We start from the raw sequence: 27386 nt of genomic DNA, 5'->3' as shown, positions 1-27386 counted from the left end.
TCCCTCTTTGTTCTCCAGCACCAGGGCTCCCTCCCTCCCCGCGTCGGGGCTGTGCCTGGAAACACGCCGAGTCCTTCCAACTGGGAAATTCTGATTGCATAGTCCGGGGAGCAGCCTGGCCCAGGCTGGGCATTTTGAACTTCCGCGGGCGCTTCTCGCGTTGGATTCCTGGCGCCTGTCGCGCATCAGGTCTGCAGGATCTCATTCCCAGCATCTCCATCTAGTCGCCGGGTGGAAACGAGGGAGCGGGACCCGCTCGGCACCGGGAGCCCCGCACCGCCCCACCCCCTGCGGGGGCGCGGCCGACCCGCCTTCCGACGCCGTCTGCAGCAGGTGCCCATAAATCCCGGAGCCTGGGGCCCCGGCCAGAGCTGCGGAGCCCGAGGAGGACCTGGTGGCTTCCCCGCGCGGCGAGGGCAGCGGGTCCCGGTGAGTTGGCGGAGTCCGGGTCCCGGGACCGGGCAGAACCTCTGGGAGGAGTGGCTCCGGAGGGGGCGCGGGAGGAGCGCGGGGCGAGTCCTAAAAAGCGCCCCGCATCCAGGCCCGGCGGCACCCAGCCCCTGTGGGTGAGCTGCTTGCCTCCTTCCCCCACCCGGAGCAGAGGGTAGGTGACTCCCTGGTCCCTTCTTGGGCCCATTCAGCCTAGGTGCCCTGCTCCCTGCTGCTGGATGCAGCTTCCTCTCCCTTCCCAATCCCCTCTGGGCCCTCACCCTTCCCATTCCCAGGACCTCCTTGCTGCCGCCCCCCAGCCTGTGAAGTACCCATCACCTGTTTCCATTGCACCAGCTTTTGGACTAGGGCAGTGGTCGGCAAACTCACGAGTCAACAGAGTCAAATATCAACAGTACAACGATTGAAATTTCTTCTGAGAGCCACATTTTTCAAACTGACACTTCTTCTAACTCCACTTCTTCAAAATAGACTTGCCCAGGCCCTGGTATTTTGGGGAAGAGTCACACTCCAGGGGCCAAAGAGCCGCATGTGGCTTGTGAGCCGCAGTTTGCCCACCACAGGACTAGGAGACTAGGATATGGGATGGAGACATCAAAGAAGTCCTTAGCCTGATGAAATTTAGTTTTCTTCTTTAGTGAGAGAGAATCATACTCCGCCTTCTGCTCGCCCCCTACCCGGGATGTGCCTCAACCCAATGGAACTAACTGACAAACTTTCTTTCAGTGCACAGGACGATGCCCAACCCGCTGAGCCACACTGGCCAGGGCCTGCCTGGGCCAGATTAAATTTAGTAAGCTGTCATTTCCTAATGTAAGGAAGAATCTTTACACTAAAATGAGACTTTATAGTTTAATGCTTTACTTTTGTTTGTAAGCATACTTAATCATCTTTAATTGGTATAGCCAGGGATTATGAATTCCCATGCTAGAAATAACACCAGTCATAGCTCTAGCGGATATTTATTTTGCTGTTGTTATGTGCCTAGCACTGTTCTACCAAGGCCTGTAACCTGGCAGGCCCTAAAATCTAGCCCAGCTCCTCTTGTCCCATCCCACCCCCAGCCCATGCACCCTGGAGAGGGCAATGAGGACCTTCTTCTCCCTGCCCCCCTTCCCCCCAAAAAAAGTTTCCTATGTAGTAGTACTGACCATATAACCATATAACACTCCTTAATAGTGCACCTGCATTAACTCATTTAATTCTCACAGCTTCCCTTAGGAATTAGGTAGTGGTGTGCCTAAAAGGGGCATGGGTGACCTGGTATTGGCTTTCTTGTGGAAGGAGTGTTGGCAGTGCCTTGGCTGCTGCCTGGGGAGGGAAAATCTGACCCTCATCCTAGCAGGTCTGCAGGTACACACCCCATGACTGTCCTATCTAATAAAAGAGTCATATGTAAATTGATCGTCACTCCAACACATAAGATGGCCGCCCCCATGTGGACACAAGATGGCCAGCAGGGGAGGGCAGTTGGGGGACAGGGAGAAGAGTTTGGGGGTACCAGGCCTGCAGGGAAGGGCAGTTGGGGGGGGACCAGGCCTGTAGGAGAGGGCAGTTGGGGGTGATCAGGCAGACAGATAGAGGTAAGTGGCTGGGAGCCAGAAGTCCTGGATTGTGAGAGGGATGTCTGACCGCCTGTTTAGGCCCTATCCTACCAGGATAGGGCCTAAACGGGTCAGTCGAGCATCCCTTGAGAGGTCCTAGATTGAAGATGATGCAGGCTGGGCCAAGGGACAACCCCCATCTTCCCCCATGCACGAATTTCATGCATCGGGCCTCTAGTTTAATATAAGAGTCTGAATACCACTGTTCCCTGTCAGGGCCTGGTACGCCCAAGCTACTCTGTGAAAATAAATTTGAACAAAGATGCCAGAGGGTGTGAAGGCCATTTCATTCCAAGGATGGTGAAAGGTGTGCCATAGCAGAAAACACTCTTTGTTTAACCAGAATATCCATGCCCCCCACTGCCAGCATTCTTATTCCCTGGTCACACAGGTAAAACCTTCCTTAATGCTTAAACTCTTATGTCCCTCTAGTGGGTGAGCTACTCCCAAATCTGTCTACCTCTCACCATTTGTCATATGGATATCCACTCAAATGTCCATTCCCCGAAAACCTCTCCTAGTGCTTTTAACCTTGACCACAATTTAAATTATATTTCCTTTCTATTCTGTATAGCTCCCTGCACTTTTCTTTATAAATCTACTAGAAGCCTAGTGCACAAATTTGGGGTCCCTCAGTCTGGCCTGTACCCTGGAGCAATCAGGACCCCTCTGGGGAAGTCAGACTGCTGATTTGGGTGGCTGGTTTCCCCCAATCCCTGGGGATCGGGCCAAAACTGGCAGTCCAATATCCCTCGAGGGATGTAGGAGTGCACCAAGCAGCAGGTGGCTGGGGAGGAGCCTGAGCCCAGGCAACTCCCACTCATCCCAGCCCTGCCGTACCTGCCCCTGCCCAGTGTGCAGCTGCAGAGGCAGGAGAGGGAGAGGTTCACCTCACCAAGTGCATTTTCCAGCCATGAGCCCAGCATTTGGTGCTTGTCAGTTAGCTGAGCGGTGCTCTCCCTGTGGGAGTGCACTGACCACTAGGGGGGCAGCTCCTGCATTGAGCTTCTGCCCCCTAGTAGTCAGTGTGCATCATAGTGACGGTCAAACGGTCAAACGGTCATTCGGTCACGTCAGCTTTTATATAAAGAAATAGATGGGTTGTGATGATGTATTTATTCATTTAATGTCTATCTCTTCAACTAGATCCTTAGCTCACCAGGCCAGAGAATACAGGAGCCTGCCCATCCCCTAAGCCCCAGTGCCCAGCACCAATGCTCAACACATATGATAAATGAACACCCGGTCCTGCACCAGCTAGCACAGGGGCCTTGGATAAACAGCCTGCACATTCTTCCTGATCCTCAGTCTCTTCTGTGGAGTGAGCCAAGGGACAGCAGTTTTGGTCACAATAATTTCTGAAGGGTGCAACCACACTCCATGCCCTCCTCTAAATGACCCTCTCCACTCATAGTCATCGATAGTAACTAGTTTACCCTCAACCAAACTGCAAAGGGAGGACCTGCTGTCCTTTCATGGACATTGCCTGCCCTCCTCTGTCTGTTCTCTATAGCTCCTCACTCAGGAAACCCTCCCACCCCCACCACAGCATGCCCCCTGCTAAACACATCTTCTCATCCCAGAGGAAATCAGACCTTCCTTCTCCCCCCTCCCCCCCCCCCCGCCGCCCCCAGGGAGGTGTTACTAAAGCATATTATAAACTCATTCCACTGAAGTGCGAGTAACGGATAGCAGGATGTAAGTGTGGAGCACAGAACACGCTTGTCAGGAAGAGATTTGTTATTCATTCACCTAGTTGGTGAGCAGCCGCGTGTATCTGAGAAACATGATAACGTTGGTAAAGCATTGTGAGCCAGCAGGGGTCAAGCACATGACATATATTTTTTTTTTTCAACTGCAAAACTACTCTGTGCCACAGGACCAGCGAGTAGAGATGACGAGACCTCGGCCAGAGAGGCTATGGAGTGTGCCCCAGGTTTCACAGCCAAGCAGGGGCAGGGCAGAACAGGAATCCAGACCTGTCTCTCACTGATGTCCCACAACCATAGGTCTGAGCAGCAAGGGATAGGGCGTGGGGGCCCCAGACCTGACAGTGAATTCCTTAGAAAAGGTTTAGATTCAACCCACAGGTTGAGAACCGCTGCTGTAGAGCCTAAGACAATCGGAAAACACAGATATTTACACTGTGATTCATAGCAGTAGCAAAATGACAGTTATGAAGTAGCCACAGAAATAATTTTATGGTTGGGGGTCACCACAACATGAGGAACTGTATTAAAGGGTCGAGGCATTAGGAAGGTTGAGAACCACTGGTTTAGAAGGTCTAATTAGTCTTCTTAAAGTACATTATGCAAATAGGATTTTATATTTTTCTCTTGAATCTCACATTTTAAATAGTGACACGGAATTTAAGAACAACAATGCAAAGGAGAAAACACGAACCTAAAAGGAGACAGAAATAAAAGCAAAGATGTAGCAGTTATATCATCAACATTTCAATATGCTCAAGACTTTGAACATAAATCAGCCAATAGGACTCGTGGTTATTAGGAGAAAAGGTTCGCTCTGAGAATGAATGTCTTCTTTGGGTTAAATTTGGATGTAGTTACAGTTCCTGGTTAATGACATTTGTTCATGAACAAAGCTAAGTGGGCATGCAGATGTGTGATCTTGGTGCTGGCCAAGAGTCAGTCCCAGTGGGTCCCCTACTTTCTCTAAATTCGGAGTCTGTTACCAGGAGAGATGTTTAAATCATGCTTCTCAATTTCTTTCAATGTTTCAGGAAGCATGAGCTCCATGTAGCAAGCACACTTAGAGGGAGCAGGCGCCAAGGCCTTTACATGAGTTTGTCTGTCTGTCTTCATAGGTTTCAGTCAGAATATGGCTCCCAACATGAAGTCAGCCAAGAAATTACTCGTTTTCTTAGGGAAATCAGTATTTAGTCTTCTGGAGACTGCGATTTTCACCTTAATCCCAAAGCCAAGGAAGGATGTCGCTGGTGAAATCGTACTCATAACTGGTGCTGGGAGTGGACTCGGAAGGCTCTTAGCCCTTCAGTTTGCCCGCCTTGGAGCTGTGCTTGTTCTCTGGGACATCAACACGGAGGGAAATGAGGAGACGTGCAAGATGGCTCAGGACGCTGGAGCCACAAGAGCCTATGCCTACACCTGTGACTGCAGTAGAAAGGAAGAGGTGTATCGAGTAGCCGACCAGGTAAATTTTGGGCGCTTACTCTCGGCTGTGGGTAGTCAGAACTCTATGTAAATACTTGGACCTATATCAGTTTATCTGTTTGCTTTTCTCAGTGCCAATTTGCCTATCTCCAATGTTCTTTTAATTAAAAGTTTGGGGGAGTGGAAATTAGAATGTTTGCAATACACCACGTTAGCACCCTGTATGCATCATATATTATAATCCTATAAAGTAAAGCCGATTAGTACCTCCATTTCACAAATGAGAAAACCAAGACTTAGGACAGGTAAATAACTTACCTAAGAAAAAGATAATGCGTTATGTAGCAAAGTGACAGCTGGGACAGGAGCCTGTTGGCTCACTCTAACCACCACTCTATACTGACTGTTCTGGCCCCTATCATAACGTAAGATAGGTGATAGCACCATCTTTGAGGATGAAGACACTGAGGCACAGATATATGTATCTGCATGACTAAGCCAGGATGTAAACCCATCTTTAGTCTAATTTTAAATCCAGCTATTTCCACTCCACCACAGTGCCTTTGGTTTGCATGTGTATTTCTCCTAAGTTGTCATGAGAAAATCAGAATATTTTATTCATCCTAAAGACTGTTAACCTCAGTTGTTCCTTTAGTGGTGACAGAGATGCACATATTTAGAACAATTCCAGGAAACCAAAGCTCCAATATGCCAATGGTAGGGTTTTCTTAGTTCGTAGAGGAACTTATTGTTTGCTGGCTGTCTTCTTTCCTTATTAAGGATGAATCTGTCTTCATGTTGACACAAGTATTCTACACGCCATTCTACAGGGCCACTTCTTTTGTGACTCCAGGGTTCCTTCATTTAGTGAGAAGGGGGAAGTAGACCAACTTGTGACAAGCAAGCAACCACATTGGAAAGTTCTTGCACAGCTTCTCTGCTCAAAACTAGTGGGAAGGTTTGCAGGCCACTGGCCATTGAGTGAATTTGCAACTTTCATTTGAGTTTGTCTTTTACATTTTACACATCTGTTCTACCATCTCCAATCACAGGCTGCCCAGAACAGTCTGGAAACCCATACCTGACAAGCTAACATAGGCTTCTGCTGGAACCACCCTGCAAAAAGAGCAGTTGTGTCTTTTTCAGAGCTGACCTCACAAGTTCAGCTCTTTGTCCTAGAAGCACAGGTCACCTGGCAGGTTGACGTACACTGATTACAGATAACTTCCCTGGCAGGTCTTAAGCAATAACTGGCTTGTGTTCAAACACAGCATCTTCACTTGTGGAACAAGTTAAGGTGAGGCGCTCCATAAATAATTAGTTCCTTCTGCTCCATATACTTAATTTAGTTCTGCCCAAAATGCTCAGCTTTGGAAATGGTCAAACAATGTGCATTTACTAGCCTAGTATTTCATTTTCTTCTGGGTCTTGCAGACAATTAAGCATATGCTCTTTTGTATTCAGGAGAAGCAAACTACTTTCCACCTTATAAACCAAGTACTTCTACTTCTTATTCTGGATAGAGGGAAGCTACCAGAGAAATTTTACAAAGTATGCCATAGAGGAGTGACCCAGGTGAAAATTGTCAGAGCAGTTTGACAGTGTTTTAGCTCCTCAAAAGTTTGTGTCCCTAGAGCATGGTTGGCACTGAAAGTCCAGCCTTGATACCTGGCATTCTGGGTGAGAGGTCATTTGGAACAGTGAACATAAGATAAGCCTAGAGCTACAGTCTTATCATTAATGTGGCATGTGGAAGTGTCCTAATTATATATTTAATGACTGTGATGCCTTAGACAAGCCAAATCATGATCAATTTTGCTTGGGATACCTCTAATTTCATTGGTTCAACAGAAAAAAAAAAAGGAAAAAAAAAAAAAACAATTACAGGCATACCCCTGAGACATTGAAGGTTCAGTTGCAGACCACTCAATAAAGTGAATTGTAATCTTTTTTGCTGGTAAAGGATCTTGCCTTATTTGTAAAAATGAGGTGTGTTTGTATTTGTAGTATCTGTGAATTTTTTTAAAGGTTTATTACTGATTCCAGATGTCCAAGGTCAAACTTCAGGATTGCTTCATCTTTTAAACCACGTGGCCACTGGTAAACGTTGACTTGAACCTAATGCCCACTATGGCTTATAGTAGTGGGAAAGTCAAATCAGCCATCCTGGGCAGTGTGGAGTTAGACACTGACATGCACAGCCTTCCTGTGGCTTCTTGTTGTCATAGCGTGGATGTTCAAAAGGTGGGAACAGCTTGTGTGCAAGTCTTCCTGTAGTTGTGACTCAGGGCTGAATAGACTGCTGCCACATTCTTACAACAAGGAAGAATAATGAATGCCAGGAAGGAGGGAGAGAAGGAAGGAAGTAAAGAAGGAAGGAAGGAAGGAAGGAAGGAAGGAAGGAAGGAAGGAAGGAAGGAGAGAAGAAGGAGAGAGGAAGGAAGGGAGGGAGGAAGGGAGGGAGGAATTTAAGTATAAAATTGGGATCTTATGCATTTTCCTTTAGCTGAGCCCCTTATACAACAACACACACTTACTCTCATCCCAGGATGACCACTCATGTTATTGTAAGCCCAGTATCATCGAAGCAAATGAGGCCTACTTGTTCCTCCATTCACAGATCTTATGCCTAAAAGCTTAGGGGAGGAAGAAAAAAAGCAGCCAGTTGATGAAAACAGGATAGACAGGTTCTGAACCATGATGTTGAAAGCATGGATATGATGAAAATCATACTTCCTCCATTCACTCCCTACACCACCCCATCTCTATGTCTGCTAGGTTTTGATATGTATGACACTAAAGGTCCAGTGCATGAATTTGTGCACCAGTGGGGTCCCTCTGCCTGGCCTGTGGGATTGGGCCTTAACTGGCTCTCTGACATCCCCTGAGGGGTCCTGGATTGTGAGAGGGTTCAGGGCACAGGTCACCTGGCAGGTTGACGTACACTGATTACAGATAACTTCCCTGGTGGGGTTCAGACCCCACCAGCGCACGATCAGGGCTGGGGAGGGACAGTGGAGAGCTTCAGGGCATATCCAGCCCATCTAGCTCAGTCCTGATTGGCTGGACCTCATTAGCAAGCTAACCTACCTATCAGAACGTCTGCCCTCTGGTGGTCAGGGCACCTCATAGAAAGGGGTTGAGCAGCCTTAGCATATCATTAGCATATTATGCTTTGATTAGTTGAACGGGCGACATGACAACCAGACATTTAGCATATTAGGCTTTTATTATATAGGATGGCTATAAGTGCTTATGTCCCATCACATTGATTAAAATTATATTCTTCTTAGAGCATAGAATAAAGTTACTATGCACTGAATATAAGAATAGCTCTAAATGTAGAAGGAAAGAAGCATTGGATTGTTGGAATTATCATAAAGAGAAGAAGAAATAAAAAGAAAAGCATCAGACTTGGATTGCTGATGCACTGTACACTCAGCAAAGGAAATAAACCAGGCTTTGTTTTTAGATTGCATAAGTTCAGTCTCTGTTAACAAGGATAAGAGATGTATAAAGTTGGGGGGGAAATTAAACCTAGAGCATCTAAGAAATTACTACATTGATGGTGCCGCTCTTGTTACTCAATTCAGGTTAAAAAAGAAGTCGGTGACATTTCCATCCTAATCAACAATGCTGGCATCGTAACAGGCAAAAACTTCCTCAACTGCCCAGATGAGCTTATGGAAAAGTCTTTTGATGTGAATTTCAAAGCGCATTTGTGGGTAATAATTTTTTTTTCTTTTCATAACAAAGATTAGCCTCTAAATCAAGCACAGCCTTCTCAATTTTAGCTTATCCTGGTCTACTCGGTCATCTTCTCCCAATCCAACTCAACCCACACCTCCCAGAACTCGCCAGGGAAATCCTACAATATCCTCATGGTACTACTATCATTTATTCACTGTCCTAGGTACATCAGGCATAGGCCTTAAAACAGCTCCTTGAGATAAGCAATCACAAAAATTAAAAGACTTACTCAAGGCTATACAGCAAGTGATAGCTCTTAGACTTGACCTTAGGGTGACCTTACCATTTGCCTAAGCTGCAACTCTTTTGAAAAAAATTAGCACCATTAACCAGGTCTGTTCTAAGAAAACCAAAACATTTGGTCTCCTGAGTCAGTACCAATAACCCTACCAATAACCCTGGTCACCACGTGCTATGGACATTAAGGAGCACAGCCGTGTGTCCACTTTCAGACCTTGTGTTTCCCTGGCGGCTGCCGCTGAGAGCAGTCATGTCAGGCTGCCCCATGCCGGGCACGGTCCCTCATTCTGCCTCTCCCAGAGCGTGAGCCCATTTTGTTCCTGCCCCACTCATAGCTCATCCTTCCCTTGTCCAGCTCTGCTTCTGAGAGTGATTATTTGCTGGAGATTTCTGAGATCCCCTCCATTCTCCTCACACCTCTCCATGTGGACTTTCCACCCAACTCTCCTTGCACAGCCTTCAGATGTTTTCTGTTTCCTAGTTTCGCCAAAAATGCCATGGTGCTGGTGTTACTCTTGGGGTTCTCTTTAGTGTTCAGGAGAAAGATGGGAAGATTCGGAACTAAGTGGCCACCATGCTCCTTCAGGAACTACTGCAAGTGACTTACGTCCTCTTGTCCCAAATGCCTCTCTGCTTCATTAGAATGAAGTTGGAATTATACCCGTGGCCGGCAAACTGTGGCCCGAGAGCCACATGGGGCTCTTTGGCCCCTTGAGTGTGGCTCTTCCACAAAATACCACGGCCTGGGAGAGTCTATTTTGAAGAAGGGGCATTAGAAGAAGTTTAAGTTTAAAAAATTTGGCCCTCAAAAGAAATTTTAATCATTGTATTGTTGATATTTGGCTCTGTTGACTAATGAGCTTGCCAACCACTGGAATATACCGTCAGAATGAAGACAAAGACAGTCTCCCTGAAAGTCTCCACTCCCAGAGCTTTCCAGTTTTTTTCCCACCTCTTGGCTTTCCTGGTCTCTTTCCTGGTCTCCTCTTTCTCTTACACTTTCTTTAGATGTTTCTGAAATACTGCTGTTTCCCTGCTGGCCCCTGCCCTCACGCCTTCTCTCACTCTGTACTCTCTTTCTGAGCAAGTCCAGGTGCCTTCTTTGAGTACTGCACAGAGTAGGCACTTACTTGCTAGAGGGTCAGAGAGCACGCGGTGACAAGGCTGCCAAGGGGAGTGTCACCAAGAAGAAGTGACTCAGCAGATTTTCCATCTCTCTGTAAGTGTTAGGTTCTCTCTGAAACTCATGATGATGCAGACAAACAAAGGTTGGTTGACTTTTACAAGGGATTATTTTTCTCATATTTGTTTATATTAGGAAACAAATATGAAATATAAATTTATGAAATAAAATGCAGTTATTCGTATTGGTTAATTATTTCTCTGTTGCAGAATACATTTTTCTCTCAAAGCTCATTGCTCTTTCCTTTATCTTCTTTCTCCAAATCCCATTATCAAAAGTGAAGGTGCTCTGTGATCCTCAAACACAGTATCCATCAGCTCTTTCTAACAGATATTCTCTTTTATGACATGGAACAAAATTAAGAAACTATTATTCAAAGAAGTAGAGATAAATGTAAAACAAAGTGATATTTTACACCGAACACAACAACAGCATGTCCTGTAAACACTGTTCAAAAAAAATTTGAAATTCAAATATGATCCCAGGGGGAAAAAGAGCAATAGAAATCTAAATAATCTTAGTCTTGATTATAACCTAAATAATGATATCTTTTTCTTTCTGGATTGTGGCTGCCTACAGCTAAGATTCTCCTGTATTGCTTCCATTATTGTTAATATTGTGTTTTGAAAAATCAAATATGAGCAAAATATAAGTTTGAGTAAACTATTTGTAATAATATTGGTATGCCATGAGGAAAAATGTTAATGTCATAGGTTAAACAAGTTAAGATGGTTACTTTCCAGATACTTAAGTTTTTCTATTGCATTGCCTTCAGGTATTTTTATGAGCTTAAAAAAATTTTAATCACAATGATCATATAAACATCTGAAAAAAGAGTAAATGGTATCAAATATTAAAAGTTTCACTTTGCTTGTCTTAGACTCATAAAGCCTTTCTACCAGCCATGATTGCTAATGCCCATGGACACTTGGTCTGCATTGCAAGTTCAGCTGGATTAGTTGGAGTAAACGGGCTAGCAGGTAAGAAAAGTGTAATATTTTACGTTTGCACATTTTTCCTAACTCTAACTTACATAATAACTCTGAGTAATCAGCATTGGCTTGATGCACCAATAATAAAGATAAAAATTAAGAAGTATATTCAATAAGGGAAGTGGTTGAGAAGTACATAATGCACCAAAACTGGCCATGTTGGAGTATGCACTTTGGAATCATTAGGTCTTATGTAGTCCCCTGGGTTTATAAACAAGAGAGAGAGAGAGAGAGAGAGAGAGAGAGAGAGAGAGAGAGAGAGCGAGAGGGAGAGAGAGAAACTGATGACTGTTTTTACATAAGTGACTAGCATAGTCACCATCCACAAATTTCATCTGGTAGTGTCTTCCACATGGTAAGGACAGCCACTCTGCCTTCTGAAGTCTCCCCCTGCTGTCAGTTTGGAGATAATTTCTCCACCCCAAGAAACCCACACTTCACCTCTTCGCTTTTGCACTGGTTGGAAGACTTGCAGGAAGTGGTTGCCATTTCCACCTCCCTTGCAACTGCCTTGACATTAGCAGTGGGAGGGGGCAAAGAGATTTACCAAGGTCCTCCATGAAGGTAACCCAACTCCGGAGAGGGCTCCAGGAGGAGCAGAAGTCTTGTCCTTCCCTACCAGGGCGTCCCCAGCAGCAACTGTCCATGTACTGATGCAGATCCCTGAGACTGGAGCATCAGAAGCCCTAGCTGCGATACCCCAATAACTTTGGCCAACCTGCCCCTGGGGCACTTCCCTATGCTTTTGAGCTGAGCAGCATAATTCAAGCTTCACAATGCCAGTCTCTGCGGTGCAGTTCATCTCAGTTATGTGAATAGGTTTTTCAGAACCACCAGTCACCCAAAAGATTACCAGTCTGTGCACATCCCCCTGTACTCTGTCGTTCTCAGAAATCATCACATATTAATGATTCCTCTCTCTTATATGTCTGATAACTGATGAAATAATACAGGTGTATTTACAGCTTCTGTTCACCTTTTTTTCTGACTCTGTATCTCTGTCTTCAGAAGGATTCTTCAGTACCCAGCTGGCCTTAGGAACAAGTGTAAGCCTTTTGTAATTCCCACCATGGGGATCTTGGCTCCCCTGTACCCGAACCACCACGGGGTTATTTGTAACCAGAATCCCTCTCCCTGGGCCAGCGCTGCTCCCCTAATCTCCAGGGTTGAGGGACTCAGTGAGTTGCATTTGTGCCAAATGACTCCGATGGTCCTAGAAGCTGGGCAGGGTCCTCTCCCCTCCCTCCTCCTGTGGTCTTACCTGCCTTCTTGAGCAGCAGTGGACCTGACATCCCTACACCTGGCACTTACCTCCCATTTTTGTGTTTTTTTGTTTGTTTGTTTGTTTGTTTTTACATACATTTTATTGATTTTTTAAATTTTTTTTTTTTACAGAGAGGGAGAGAGAGGGATAGAGAGTTAGAAATATCAATGAGAAAGAATCACAGATCAGCTGCCTCTTGCACACCCCCTACTGGGGATGTGCCTGCAACCAAGGTACATGCCCTTGACCGGAATCAAACCTGGGACCTTTCAGTCTGCAGGCCGATGCTCTATCCACTGAGCCAAACCGGTTTCGGCACCTCCCGTTTTTTGCCAGTTGTGGTAGCCGCTTCTGAACAGAGCAAGCAGGACACCTCAGATACTTCTTTTGGCGTGTGAGGCAAAGGGAAGGAGGAGCACACCTCCACGCCTTTCCTACTGCAAGCTTTTCCATTCAGCAGATTGAAAACCCAGGTTTACTTGAAGTGAGAGTGATGGAAGACAGCGAGCTCAAAACGGACAAGCTCCTGAGTCCTTTGTCTTTCTTCTGAAAGTGGGAGGAAGAGTTAGAGTCTGAAGAAAGTGTGATCATGACCCAGGCTGCCCTCTCTTGTCTAGACTGCTACATCACTTCCTGTATCTCCTCTATTATGTGCCTCCCTGCCCCAACTGGGTTGGAATTCTTCGGGCCTAGACACACACACCGTGTGTCCATGCAACAGCTAGCACATGTCTGACCACTCATGAACGTGGAAGGAAAAGCTAGCAGGGTGAGTGTAGGTGACTCCTCACAGCATCCACTCGGTCTTCATCAACTTTATGTGACCATGTACCTCCCCACTCATTTGGCACTTCTTCCAGTGGGAGGAGACCAAGATCACACAAAACAAGAACTCTGAAATCATTGTCTGAGTTTCTGTCGGTTAGTGTTTTGAGGAGAGTTAATGCAAAGCCACTTTTAAAACTTCAGAAGGTCCATCAGCATTACTTGTCTTTTTCAGATTACTGTGCAAGTAAATTTGCAGCCGTTGGATTTGCTGAATCTGTTTTAATGGAACTATTTGCCCAGAAAATAAAGGGGATCAAGACCACAATTGTGTGTCCATTTTTTATTAAAACTGGAATGTTTGAAGGTTGTACTACTGGGTAAGTATATCCTGTAATATCAAAGAAACTGCATTTAAAAAAATGATAGCCTATTTTATTTTTTCTGTTTTTTGTTTGTTTGACTTTTTGCTTTTTTAAATCCTCACCTGAGGACATACTTAGAGAAGTTATTAAACTGGCAATTTTGGGGTGCACAGGGCAACTCTCAACCAACTGAGCTATTCCGGCGGAGCTTTTCTGTTTTTAAAAGTTGTTGCAAAATAGATTTCCCTAGGATTCAGCATGATTTATAAATAGTCTCAGAAGTTATTCTTGACTCAGATGTGCTAATATTTCAGATGTTGAGTTTAAGATGAATGGTTTGTCAAAGATGTGTCTCACTGGCAGCCACCTGGTAGCCGGGGTCTGCTCACCTGTCTCCCCAGCACTCAGTCACATTCCCTTTCTGCCCCCCAGCTCCCTGCTCCCCTCATCCCCGATGCCACAGAGGACTGAAAATCACTGAAGGGACACAAAGGCCCCATTCTGCCTCTCATGGAGAGGACAGGAAATTCGTTTTCAAAGACTTACTTTATACTAGTAGATCATTTCTTTTTCTTTTTTTTTTTAAATATATTTTATTGATTTTTTTACAGAGAGGAAGAGAAAGGGACAGAGAGCTAGAAACATCGATGAGAGAGAAGCATCAATCAGCTGCCTCTGGCACACACCCCCTGCTGGGGATGTGCCCGCAACCAAGGTACATGTCCTTGATTGGAATCAAACCTGGGACCCCTCAGTCTGCAGGCCAACGCTCTATCCACTGAGACAAACTGGTTTGGGCAGATCATTTCTTTAATATGGTTTTACTTGTATCCATATTATACATCCGTGTATATCTGGGAGGGAACAAAGCAAAGAGATGATAATATCTTAGTCTTTTTATGCTTAATGTGCAAGAACTGTTTTTATTGATTTGTTAATTTTGGTTGCTTTTTGTTTGTTTGTTTGTTTCTTTTTTACTCCCTAGCTGTCCTTCTTTGTTACCGATTTTGGAACCAGAATATGTAGTCAGAAAGATAGTAGATGCTATCCTGCAAGAAAAAGTGTACTTGTATATACCAAGATTTTTATACATCCTGATGTTTTTAAAAAGGTAACAACACCAGTCATCTTCTGTGACTTCTCTAATGTACCAATCAACAACGTTTCCCAAATCCTACCGGGAGAAGCCTCACCCGCAGAGTCCGCGGTACTGGAAACAGTACAGGGCATTTGCGCATATTGTGCCCCCTCTTACCTTAATCATCCCTTCCCTGGCCTTCCAGAATATCCCAAATGGCTTCAGTGCACACTGTCCTAGCACCTGACCCTGGCTTCCTTAGAACATCTCACTTCTCGTGGAGTTAGGACTGCTCATGGTGCACTTATTTGTGAGATCCTTAGATAATCATCTGCCTCCCCACTGAGCCGTGAGTTCCTTGAGACCAGAGGCCAGTTGGTTTCTGCTCACTCTTATGTGTTTTCAGCTCCAGGGAAGAGCCTGGCAAAAAAAAAAAAAAAAAAAAAAAAAAAAAAAAAAAAAAAAAAGTGCCCTTCCTGCATAAGCAAGTCTTTTCTCTTTAGCTAATTGTATCTACTTTATACAATTAATCCAAAATCATTTTCCCATGCCTTCACATCCTCAGGCTTCACTGGCCCAGGAATGATGACTGATATGACTGCTAAGGTGTGGGAGGAGGCAAAAGGGTCTTTGGCAAGGAGATGGGAAATCTGGAGCTGTAATCCTGCTGTGTACTAAGCCTGTGACTCTGAACATGACCTTCATTCTCCAGGTCCAATTTCCTCATTTATAGTGTAGAAACCAGTGCGTGTCGCAGCTTGTGAATGAGCGAATGTACTGCCTTTATTGGGCAGTGTGCATGTTCACCGCACAGTGCCTCTACTTGCCAACTGTAAAGAACATGGGATTCAATTTTTCTAATTTTTCGAATAATTATAGAGTTGATATTACTTTGATAAGCCCCAAATTGAGGGGGCATAATTCCTGAGAAGGTTTTGAAAGCATGAAGAAGTTGAGTGAAGGGGATCACAGCACACACTCCTTCAGACATCTCACATGCATTAGAGGGTGCTTAGTGTGTGCCATGCATTGCTGATGACCCTAGAATTGGGGGTTACAGCAAAAGATAAGAGAGACAAGAGTTCTTGCAGTTATCTTCCTAGTCGGTAGGGATGAGGGAACAAACAAAAAAATAATAAAGTAAAAAAGAAGGTATGGTGGGTGGTCATAACTGCTACAAAGAAATATGAAGCAGGAAAAGGAAGTTCCAGAGTGGTAGGATCGGGGCTGCAGGTTGAGGTCTAATTTTCAGTATGGCGCTCCGGGGAGGGCTCCTGAGAAAGGTAACACTTACTAGAGACCTGAAGCTGGGGAGGGCAGGAACCACCTGGGTTTCGTGGGATGCCCCCAGAGGGACAGCAAGCACAGGCCCTCTACTTTATCCCATCCTCAGCTCAGGTGTCAGGTTTACTGCGCCTGCTCTGTTCACTGCCCCTCTCCTTGCTCTGCAATGTGAATGTCAGGATTAGCAGGGTCAGAGAGCTCCGTCAGTAGGGGCGTGTGGGGGTGGAGAAGATGAACAGTCTTCGTTGGACCTTGCCAGCCATCTGAGGAGCTGCCGCATCTAATCCTCACAGTAGTCCCAGGAAGAAAGACGAATGACCTCATTTCACACTGGGAGAAACTGAGGCTCCCGAGCTCAGGAACTTACCTGAGATGACCTTGTACATAACAGAGCTGGGTTTCAAGCCAAGTTCCTCTGACTCCACTTCCAGCCCATCATTACATCGTGTAGGGAAGCTTTGGAAATGGACGTGAGAAGTGAGTTGAATAATCTAAATAAAGCAAGGAGAGGTATAGGAACCCCGAGCTGGTGTCCTCTCACCTTGTAGGCAAGCCCAGCGTGATACTGGGGCATGCAGAGCAATGTGTGCGTGTGCAAATTCTTCTGCAGCGGGTCAGTGGCACTGTTTTTCAGCTGTGCTGTAACGATGCTTTTATGAATGACAACTGAGAAAGTTTCCTCTTGTTTTCTCTTTAGTTTCCTGCCCGTCAAGTTGGTACTGCTCATAAATGAATTTATAGGCGGCTTCAATTTTATGGATCGCTTCGTTGGAAAGAAAAAGAACTAATGACCAACTCTATGGGTAATGTCCTCTAAAACCCAATATCTAAAACCCAACATACTGCTTATGTCAATAAAGAGAAGGATTTTTGTCTGATAAAATATATCTGGGGACGATAAGTACCGTTCTTGGTCTTCTATCTGGACTAGAATATTCAGCCAATACATTTTGTAAATAATGTTGCCATCTGCTTGTCTGTTGAGTGCTTTTTTCATCTTACCTAATAATAGACACATATGTAAATTGACCATATCTCTGCCGTGCCCACAGCCAATCAGAGTGAGTATGCAAATTAACCCAACAAAGATGGCGGTTAATTTTCATACATACTTGGGTCCCAGGAACCACTTCAGCACCCAGGTCATTCCCAGCCAGCCATCGGAGGTGAGGCAGAGGCTTTAGGCTTGGGAAGTGGCCGAGCCTGCCATCAGAGGGAAGGGGGAAAACAATCAATGGAAACATATCCTCAGGTGAGGATAAAAAGAAAAATAAAGAAATAAATGTCATATCCTATGAAAGACACATCTTAAAAACGCCACAAAAAAAAAAAGTCATTTTTTCATAGTGAAGGGACTGGAGTCCGTGTTGATAAAAATACCTTGGTGGCTGCGGTGACTGGCAGTGGCTGCAGCAGCAGGGTGATGGGGCTGGCACCTTCCTCTGATCAACCTGGTGGCCTCCCTTTGTGGGGGAGGCCTAAGCCAGCCGTAGGACATCCCCTGAGGGCTCTCAGGATGTGAGAGGGGGCAGGCTGGGCTGAGGGACCTCTCCCCAGTGCACAAATTTTGTGCTCCAGGCCCCTCGTTATTAATAAAAACAGCTCATTTTTGTCATCTCTGCTTGCAACAGGATGTGAAAGAGAGAAAACCCTCTCACACGATGAGTGTGTAGCACGAGTGCCCTCTTTCCAGAGGACACACAACTGGATGTCCGGTCATCTTGCTCTTCACCTTAACCTTTTTGAACCTCTGTGCGCACCCTGGTGTAGAAAAAGCCAGCCTCCCTCCTGTATCAATCTTTCCAAAGTAACCACACAAATGCTTGCTTCTCCCTGCCCCAGACGCCCACAGAGTAAGTGCCAATACTGCTGAAGGTACATCGGGGGCCCCTGTGAGGGAGCCTTGCTGTCCAGTTCCTGAAATCCCTGATAGGCAGTGACCCTACATCAAACTCTGAATGGCACCACATTTTTCTTCCAAAAAGAGATCGAAGAATGGCTGCTTCTCACTCTGAAAGCGACATCCTACTGAATTAGAGAAACTGCTTGCTATTAATCCAGAAGACACACTCATGTGGTTAGTTTAATTTAGTATTGCAAGTTGGGATTCCTGCTGAGATGTTTTTCCATGGGATGGACAATTTTTATGCATTTGCATTCATCAGTGTTGCCTTCATTACAGTTTAATCAACTGGCCAACTGCATTAATGCTTTGGAGATTTCACCATAAAAGGAAGATTAAGCAAAATGCGATCATTACCATACCCTGGAACTCCTTCCCAGGCTGAACGGGGCACCTGCCTTGTAAGAAAAACAGCAGCCTTTGTCTCTTCCTTTCTTTTGTGTGGGGAACAGGAAGGGGTGAGAGGAACTTTGGGACACCCTGTGAGAGTCCAAACAAAAGAGTTTAAGTATCTTAGGGGTAAATTGCTCTTAGAGCGATAAGTATGTGGAGTCTGGAATCCAGTGTGGACTGATTTATCTGGAGCTGTCCGTAGGGTTCTGACAACGCTGCTCCTGTATCTCCTTTCCATTCAGAAAGTCTTTAAAAAAAAAACCAAAAACAAAAAAAACACACCTTGTTTTATGATCATAAAAATGGTAGCTAATATTTCTTCTGCCTGGCACGAATCTCAGCACTTTATACACATGATTTCATTCAACAGGAATATTGCATCATTACTCAAAGAATAATAAAGCTGTTTGGTAGATGCCAAAGAAGAAAAGGCATGTTATTTCACAAGAGTGACATCCTCCTCGACTGTTGATGTATATTGAGAGGATCAAAAGGCCCTCTAACTAACCAACTGAAGTTCCAAATCCTTGGTTAACAAGGTTAATTAACAGAGAGGCACAATATTGCTCCTCTATTACAATTCCAAAAGCATATATTCTAGGGGCCTGTCTATTTAGTGGAAGAATAAAGAAGAGACTCTTAGGGGATTTAGTAGAACAAAGGTCTGGGTATAGTGGGCATCCACCACTCATAACAGCATTAACAGCAATTATTTCTAATTGGAGAGCATCTTGCAAGGCTGGGCGACTACAAAGGCCTGAAATTCAATTGTGGTTTTATAGTACCCATAAAAATTGTATAAACAAATTCAGATTTACTTGAAGTACCCATATGAGAAGAGACCACATGTAAATTAGAGCATTCTAGAGGGTGATAAATAACAAGGTGATTTAATACCACTTGAGACCAAGTGTACTCAGCATGTGTTTCATACAATTTTCCATCTGAAATTTAACCCTAATGATGCCATGATTAAGAGCCCACATAAGCCTTCAGAAATGAAAGGCTCAAGGACAAGGGCTATATGCCAGGTTTGGGCACTCTCCCCTCCAAGGATGGCATCATATCGCATCCTATAGTTGCCTTGCTGCTCAAGAACTAAGGAGGATTCTTACTACCCTGTTTCCCTGAAAATAAGACAGTGTCTTATATTAATTTTTTCTCCCAAAGTTGCACTAGGTCTTATTTTCAGGGGATGTCTTATCTTTCCATGCGCTAGAACTTATTTTCAGGGAAACACGGTAGTAGTGTTAGAAGGATGTTGGCTGGGTAAAAATCTGTGACCATGTACTTCCTTTGTTTGTTTGTTTGTTGCGTTGGTTGTTTGGTTTTTACATTGTGATGCTATACTAGTCAAGTCTGGCTGCCATTACAAATGACCACAGACTAGGTGTCTTAAACCACAGAAATTTATTTTCTCGCAGTTCTGGAAGCTGGATGTCTAACATCAAGGTGCTAGCTGATTTCGTTTTTGGCGAGAGCTCATTGCAGATGGTCCTCTTTCCTCGGTCTGAGGGAATGGAAAAAGAGGACATGGCTCTTACTTTTCCTATAAAGCCATTAATCCCACCAAGAGGACCCCACCCTTATCATCTAATCTCACCCTAATTCCCCAAGGCTCCGCCTCCAAATACCATCACACTCGGCTTCAACATATTAATTTGGGAGGTGAAGGGACCATAAACATTCCATCTATTCCAAGATAGAAAAGGAAATCCAGGTGACAGAGGATCCATATACTTCTCAGTGTCCCAATGCTGAGGTAGTCTCAGTTTGTTAACTAAAATCATTTAGAATCCTAGAAGTAAGATGAATTGGAAATGCTTTAAAAAAACAAACAAACAAAAAACCACACACACACTTAATTCCAACCTCTAAGAGTCAGCACTTGACAGAAACATGACAGAACTTGGATCATCAAACAAAAGCTGATGGGAAGCAGCACATCCCACACAAAATGGTTGGGTGAAGGGATACAATGGCAGTGTAGGCATCTTCAACATTCCCAGGCAGCGACCTATGTTGGGTTTATCAAACGATCCCCCAGCTCACTTTCCTCCCAAGCAGCTGAACAGTTTCCTTTTGCTGCCAGTGAATAGGCCACAACCGGGCCATTGAAGAGAGCCTGGAGGGCCTGTGGCCTGGATTCGTCTTTCTTTCCCCTCCTAGAAACTTGCTATCAAATTGGAAAGCAAACCAATAACAAGCACCAGTCACTGGTGCTCAGCCCTTGGGAAGGCTGCTTGCAGGGTGGTGAGGTGAAGGCTCTGTCATTTTTGCCTGTGCAGTACGCATGCGCCAAGATGTCTGTCCTTCCTGTGGATCAGCACTAACTGACGCAGTGCAGTAGAGGCAAGAAAGCTCAACTCAATGTCACCAGCTATCGTTTCAAGGCGTAGGCCTTCACCGGTTTGCCTCACACTGGTCTTGATCGTTGTATTTTATAAAGGCGACCACTGGCTACCATGCAAAGGCAGGTAGATGTGTCACCCCTGGGCTGTTTCTCCTGTTTCCCGCGGTGGCCTCTCAGACCTTCTTCTCAAACCTTCCATAGTCCCATCATCTACTCTTTCCCAAGGGGAACCTTCTCTCCTTCCTCAACAAGAAAATTGAAGCTGAAAAATATAAACTCCCTCAGTCCCCCAAATTAATATTTTCAAAGGCCTTTTTTCTGCCTCCACCTCCCTGCTTTCTCTGAGCCTCAGAAGGAGCAATCACTTGCTCAGACTGATCCTCCACCTGGGCAGCACCTCCTCAGAGGTCCTCTCTCATATCTCAACCTCTCCACTGCAAGCTGCACCCCAGGTCCCATAAGCATACTATAGACCAGCGTTTCCCAAACTTTTGACATATGTGTACCCATTCTATAATTTTCATAATGCTGAGTACCCCTGGTAGAATTAGGCGCAGCTAAGCATGGTGCAGTGCATATCCCACCAAACTCCGGTGCAACGCATACCCCTACCAAACTCTTCCCGTACCCCTGGGGGGTATGCATACCACACTTCAGGAAACACTGCTATAGACCATGGGAAACTTAAAAATAATAGAAATAAATAAACTTTACGAAAACCTTCATTCTGCTCTGGCAACAACTCTCCTCTTCCATGAGTAACAACATTTAAAATGCAGCCTAGAGCCGGGACCGGTTTGGCTCAGTGGATAGAGCGTCGGCTTGGGGACTGAAGGGTCCCAGGTTCGATTCTGGTCAAGGGCATGTACCTTGGTTGCGGGCATATCCCCAGTAGGGGGTGTGCAGGAGGCAGCTGATCGATGACTCTCTCTCATCGATGTTTCTGACTCTCTATCTCTCTCCCTTCCTCTCTGTATAAAATCAATAAAAAAATATATTAAAAAAAAAAAATAAAAAAAAATAAAATAAAATGCAGCCTAGAGCCATGTGTCCATTTCCTCACCACCCATTGACTCCTAAGCCAGCTGGCTTCTACATCCATCCCATCACAGTGATTTTTTAATGAAAATATCCCTGGGATTTCATTCTTCTTCTTAATTTACTTCTCGTGACTGACATTTTTAACCTCTCTGCTCTTCATCCTGGTGTCATCTACCTACCGGCCTCTTCCCCTGCTCACTCCTTAAATTATTAATGTCCTCAAAGGTTCTCTCCTTGGAGTTCTCACTTTTTAGATTCCCTCAGGGGCTCCTCACCATGCCCACAGCTCTTCATCCGTGCTTCTGCCAAGGTGCCCAAGCCATAACCCCAGGTATAAAGCTCTACTCTGCTGTCACTTCATCTCTCACCTGCCTACCCATTAATAACCAAATCCAGTCCACGCAGCCTCTCAATCATCACTAGCAGGTTTTCCTCACCTTCCCCACTGCTACTGCCTTAGTTCAGGCTCTTGTCACCTGCTCTGGAAATATCAGGTGGAATACCTTATAAAGTACATGATTGTCCAACCACTATGCTATAGAACTGAAGCTAACACAAAATAATATTGAATATAAAATGTTATTAAAACGTTTTTTAATTTAAAAAAATTGAAAGCTAAAAGCCTGGGGGTGGCTGTGCAGGCTTGCCAGAGACCCAAGCTCCTCTGTGCATTGGCTATCGGTGGTTTACAGTCCAAACATCCCTGATGAGCACAAGTCACTCAAAACTCTGAAACTTCAGCCATTTTGCCCACATTCCAGCCCGCAAGAATCCAGAGGCAGAAGGCACATGCTTTAATGACACTAAACACCCCATGAATAGCACATCCTATTGGCCAGGATTAGTTACATGACTAAATCGACCTGCAAAGGATGCTGGTATGGTCTCCATTTCACACTGTCACCAGCTGCTGAAGACCAAGGGTTCTTTTACTGTGGGAAAAGATAAGAGCAGGTGTTGGGTGTCAACTTACAGTTTCTGCCACAGTCTACTTCCTGAATATCTATGCATCCTCTTCTTATTAGTCAGAACCCCAGACCCACTGCACTCAAAGCCCTGCCCAGTCACTGCACGCTTCACAAAGTCCAGAATTTCTGGTGCTGGCACACTCCCCACCAGAGACCCAGGTATGCCTCTCCGTGGCTTGATGACCAAGAAGGTGAAAGGTAACTGATTTATGCCGATCACACTCAATATACAATGAGTGGTGCACAGAAGCAGAATAACCATGGAGAGAGAGGAGAGAGAAAGCAGGAAGAAGAGGAAAGAAGGAGGAGGAGGAGGAAGAGGAGGAGGAGGAAGAGGAGGAGGAAGAGGAGGAGGAGGAAGAGAAGGAGGAGGAGGAGGAGGAAGAGGAGGAGGAGGAAGAGGAGGAGGAGGAAGAGGAGGAGGAGGAGGAAGAGGAGGAGGAGGAGGAGGAGGAGGAGGAGGAGGAGGAGGAGGAGGAGGAAGACCTTCCATTCAAAAGCAGGAGGGGTGCAGAGGTAGCACAATGATGGTCCATAGAGGTGGAATCCTGAACAGAAATCACAAGGACTCCCTTTCTCAGGTGGCCACGCCTGGTTCTCCTCCACGAAGAGTCTCTTTGCCTTTGACCTCCAAGGCCCTGGAGGGCTCTTTGTTGTTTGGTTGTTTCCAAGACCACATCTGAGGTGAGCTTCTCAGACTACATCCATCTTCAAGACTGCACAGATGGTACAGCCTCAAACGAGAGGTGTGAATAATTGCTGACTCTTTCAACCCTGATCTCTGTTTGCTTTGGCAATACAACTCCCTCAAAAACTCATCTAGTGTATTTATTTCATCCAACTCTTTGGGCACTTAAACCGCTGCCAAAGATCTTGCCTAGACAAAGCTTTAAGCCTGAAGAGTGTACCTCTGTTACTGGCATCTGTGCTCTATCATTGCCACCTCTTTCCTCCTCCTCCTCCTCCTCTTCCTTCTTCTTCTCCTCCTATTTCTTCTCCTCTTCCTCCTCCTCCATGTAGTGGATACTCTTTTGGGGCCATCTAAAGCAAAGGTTCAGGGCAGCACTTTTTAACCTTTTTCATCTTATGGCACACATAAACTAATTACTAAAATTCTGTGACACACTAAAAAATATATTTTTTGCTGATCTGACAAAAAAAGTGAGTGACTTGATAAAATAGTAGGCGGGCCAGCTGCCTCGTTTAGAGGCATAAGGTGAAGTTAGAATATTGGAAAGATGGCAATATTTGAGAGTAGTAAATCAGCAAGAAATGAATGAACGAATTAAATTTTGCAAGTACATTTAAGAAAAATATAGGAATGCCAGGACCAGTTAGGATAGAGCGTCGGCCTGCGGACTGAAGGGTCCCAGGTTCAATTCCAGTCAAGGGCATGTACCTTGATCGTGGGCACATCCCCAGTGGGGGTTGTGCAAGAGGCAGGTGGTCGATGTTTCTCTCTCATCGACGTTTCTAACTCTCTGTCCCTCTCAATTCCTCTCTGTGTAAAATCAATAAAATATACTTTTAAAAAATATATAGGAGTAAATTTCTTTACTGTAGTTGGCCTAACCATGAAATCCATTCTATTGCAATGTAGTGTAGGTGCCATGGGGCTGTATGTGCGTGATTAGCCAAGACCCAGAGAGGATTTGGTAACTGTTGTAATTGGATTGTCAGCCCTATACACCTTGGTGTAATTAAAAGCTTTGAAGGTAGGAGAAGGGTGCCATCTACTGAGAAACTGCAGCATAACAGAGAAGTAAAAGCATTAGAGATTCCTCGTTTTTTAAATTGTTCCTGGAAATTGTCTTATCAAATTGCTTGCTCTGCATATTTTATCAAGTATTTTTTCAGATTTTTTTAAAACACATTAATATGTAGGGAAACTTTACATCTCCTCAATGAATATCCCATGCCATTTTTAAATACATCACACTTTGTTCACTTTTTTTTTTTTTTTTTAATTTGTGGAGTGTTTTTTTTTCTAAATGTCTTTCATTAACATTTTAAAAATAAAAAGTAGTGACTAGCACAGCTCCAAAAACCATACTATTATTCATATACAGACAAAAAACCTGCCACTTGTTTTCACTAATAAATTCAGGGGGATAAAAAAAAAAATGTTTAACACAGGGCAAGAGCGAGATATGTTCCCATTGCTCAATACAAATTGCAAACAGTGTTTCTCTGAATGCTTCGTCGGAGCCTTGTCAGGAAGCTCTCTCTGGCACTGCAGTTCCACGGTGAAGTCACCTGGATGACAGAGGAGAGGACCCCCTGAAGCCTGCTTTTCAGTTCCCATGGGATAACACTCGAAAATTTTCTCAAGACCCTTCCTTGTACACAGTGACCATTCAGCTAGGAGGCTGAAGCAAACAGAGTTGGTTCTGTGGCAGTCCTGCTCAGATCTCCTAAAAGTTCAAACATAAGTAGAAATAGCATTTATTGAATAGTTTCTATGGGCTGGTTAACTAGCTCTTTACCTTATAGATGGTATATGATTTAATAAAAAAAAATTCATATGAGGTAGGTTTTGTATCGACTTTAATGATAAAGAAAAAAGAGACTCAAAGAAACTAACCTGAGCTTACACATCTAGTAAGTAGTTGAAATTCGGGGCCAATCTTTTTGACTCTCAAACTTACTTTTTCCTCCCGTGCCCAGGCTGTGTTGCAAGGGAGAAGGAGACATCCAGCCAAGAAATCGTTGTGGGCAACATGAAAAGAGAAACAAATTCTTCTATTGGGGATGTAGAGTTAAATGCATTTCCTATCAATTTGGATTTTTGGCAATATCTGCAGGGGACTGTTTCTCAAAAGGTTTGATTGGAGTATGAACCACTCGCAGCGTCCATGTTTGGTTGAATTTGGGAAGTACCTCCTTCTGCATTTTCTCTTAAAGAGTCAAAATGTTCATTTGTATATTAAGAGCCCTGAGAGGTTAAGAACTCTGTTTCAACTGGTTTATCCAACATTCCATCCCAGTGAACACCAGCTAGAAACTGCCCCTTGGCCAGTGAGGAGGTGTGAATGGGTTTTAAGCAGGACGGTGACATGGTTAGAGTTGTAGTTGTTTTTTAATATTTTTTTTTTTCAGAGAGGAAGAGAGAAGGAGAGAGAGATAGAAACATCAATGATGAGCGAGAATCATTGATTGGCTGCCTCCTGCATGCCCCACACTGGGGACCAAGCCTGCAACCCTGCCATGTGCCCTTGACCAGAATCGAATCCGGAACCTTTCAGTCTGCAGGCCAATGCTCTATCCACTGAGCCAAGCCAGTTAGGGCGAGAGTTGTATTTTTGACCCAGGATTATGGCAGGTAGGGTTTGGGACTAGGAGAGACCTAATGTGAAAGGTAGCCAGAACCTGAGGTGGGATGTTTGGGGTAATAAAGGTGGAGCGAGAGGGACAAAAATAGAAAAATATTTAGGAAGTAAAACTAATGACTTAGAGATGCGTTCAAGGTGGGAGAGAATAAATAATAAATAACCCACAGATTTCTAGCTTGAGTGACTGGATAGAGGTTGCACCATGAAAAAAAAGATATTCATTTAACTTCTTTTTAAAGATATCCAGTGGAACTGATGTCCTGCAGACCACATTTTTAGAAATACTTCTACAGGGTGAGGAGGGAGTCTTATGCAGCAGAGATGGTTGCAAACCACAGCTCTCAGGTCAAGCCCTGACCACCTCCTGTTTTATAAATAAAGTTTTTTTTACAAAAAATAAAGCTATACTCATCTCTTCACCTGTCATTAATCACTGCTTTCATGCAACAGTGGCTGCAACAGAGACTGAATGGCCTGCAGAGCCTAAAACATTTACTATCCGCCCCTTTGCAGAAAAGTTGGCAAAACATTGATCCAGTGAACATGGTAGATGCTTGAAACATCAGCAGAATGATGCACTGAAGTTCATGAACGTGAACACCAACACACTTACAACCCAAGTTTCCCCAGGCTTCGCCAGCTGATGAGTACAAAGCAATCACAACTAATTACAAAGTGTAGTTCTCTGGTCTTGCCTCCCAGCCCACCCCACTTGCAGAAATTTGGGATCTCCAGGCCAGGCACAAACCTACCAAAGTCTGTAGGGCATCTGTCAGCTCAGCCAATAACAGTCCGAACATTGCCTTCCCTGGCCCTGGCTGCCGCTCCCCAAAGTGGGCTACCAAGGCCCACTTTTTCATCAGCCAGCACTTGTGCTTTGTGGAGGCATTATCAGTTAGAAACACACTCGGAGGCAAATGGCAGAGATTCTACTAAATTCATAGATACAGACAGCAAGACATCTAGCAGTGATTCTCCAGGGCTTTGTCCAAGCAGGATGGACAAAGGAGGAGGAAGGGCGGCCAGCTGTTGCATAAAGCAGCAATTAACGTCTTTTTTCAACTATGTTTCCTGGTCGGTCGCCCAACTTGCATCTGATTATCCTGAATTAGCTCACCTGGCAAACTTTTTCTGCAAGGGACTCTGGGAAGGTAAGTGTGTGAGCTTGCCAGCCTACGTGGTGGAGGAAAGGAAAGGGCACTGGGGATGGCTTTTGAAATAGTCACACTGCAGTGTGTGACTTGGTACCTTTGCTCAGGTCCAGGCACACTCCCACCATTATTTGTT

General features: G+C 44.8%; 1 protein-coding gene across 4 annotated transcripts; it reads left to right on the top strand.

Annotated features, from left to right (window-relative positions):
• The first annotated feature begins 294 nt into the window (after positions 1–294).
• SDR16C5 (short chain dehydrogenase/reductase family 16C member 5) lies at positions 295–17069 on the top strand. 4 transcript variants are annotated; one of them, XR_004987744.2, is made up of 8 exons: positions 304–429; positions 4882–5228; positions 8782–8913; positions 11242–11341; positions 13618–13762; positions 14733–14858; positions 16403–16556; positions 16807–17069. XR_004987744.2 is itself a non-coding variant. In XM_036436964.2 (7 exons), exons 2-7 carry the CDS (start codon positions 4896–4898, stop codon positions 16895–16897), a joined length of 927 nt encoding a protein of 308 aa, XP_036292857.1. In that variant the 5' UTR covers positions 304–429; positions 4882–4895; the 3' UTR covers positions 16898–17069. The 4 variants fall into 4 exon arrangements, 3 of the variants coding, with proteins under 3 accessions (XP_036292858.1, XP_036292857.1, XP_045437381.1); XM_036436964.2 differs by lacking the exon at positions 16403–16556; XM_045581425.1 differs by lacking the exons at positions 304–429; positions 16403–16556 and adding an exon at positions 2312–2445.
• Positions 17070–27386: the final 10317 nt, after the last annotated feature.

The sequence above is a fragment of the Pipistrellus kuhlii genome, unplaced genomic scaffold, assembly GCF_014108245.1.
Source record: "Pipistrellus kuhlii isolate mPipKuh1 unplaced genomic scaffold, mPipKuh1.p scaffold_m20_p_14, whole genome shotgun sequence".
NCBI classification, from domain to species: Eukaryota; Metazoa; Chordata; class Mammalia; order Chiroptera; family Vespertilionidae; genus Pipistrellus; species Pipistrellus kuhlii.
This window is presented reverse-complemented; position numbering and strand designations above follow the sequence as displayed.

Bases quoted from the DNA above. Each gene is read 5' to 3' on its own strand.
- SDR16C5 (XM_036436964.2), top strand. From the start codon at position 4,896: ATGGCTCCCAACATGAAGTCAGCCAAGAAATTACTCGTTTTCTTAGGG. The intron at 11,342-13,617 runs GTAAGAAAAGTG...TGTCTTTTTCAG, and splicing joins TGGAGTAAACGGGCTAGCAG to ATTACTGTGCAAGTAAATTT. The intron at 14,859-16,806 runs GTAACAACACCA...TTTTCTCTTTAG, and splicing joins ATCCTGATGTTTTTAAAAAG to TTTCCTGCCCGTCAAGTTGG.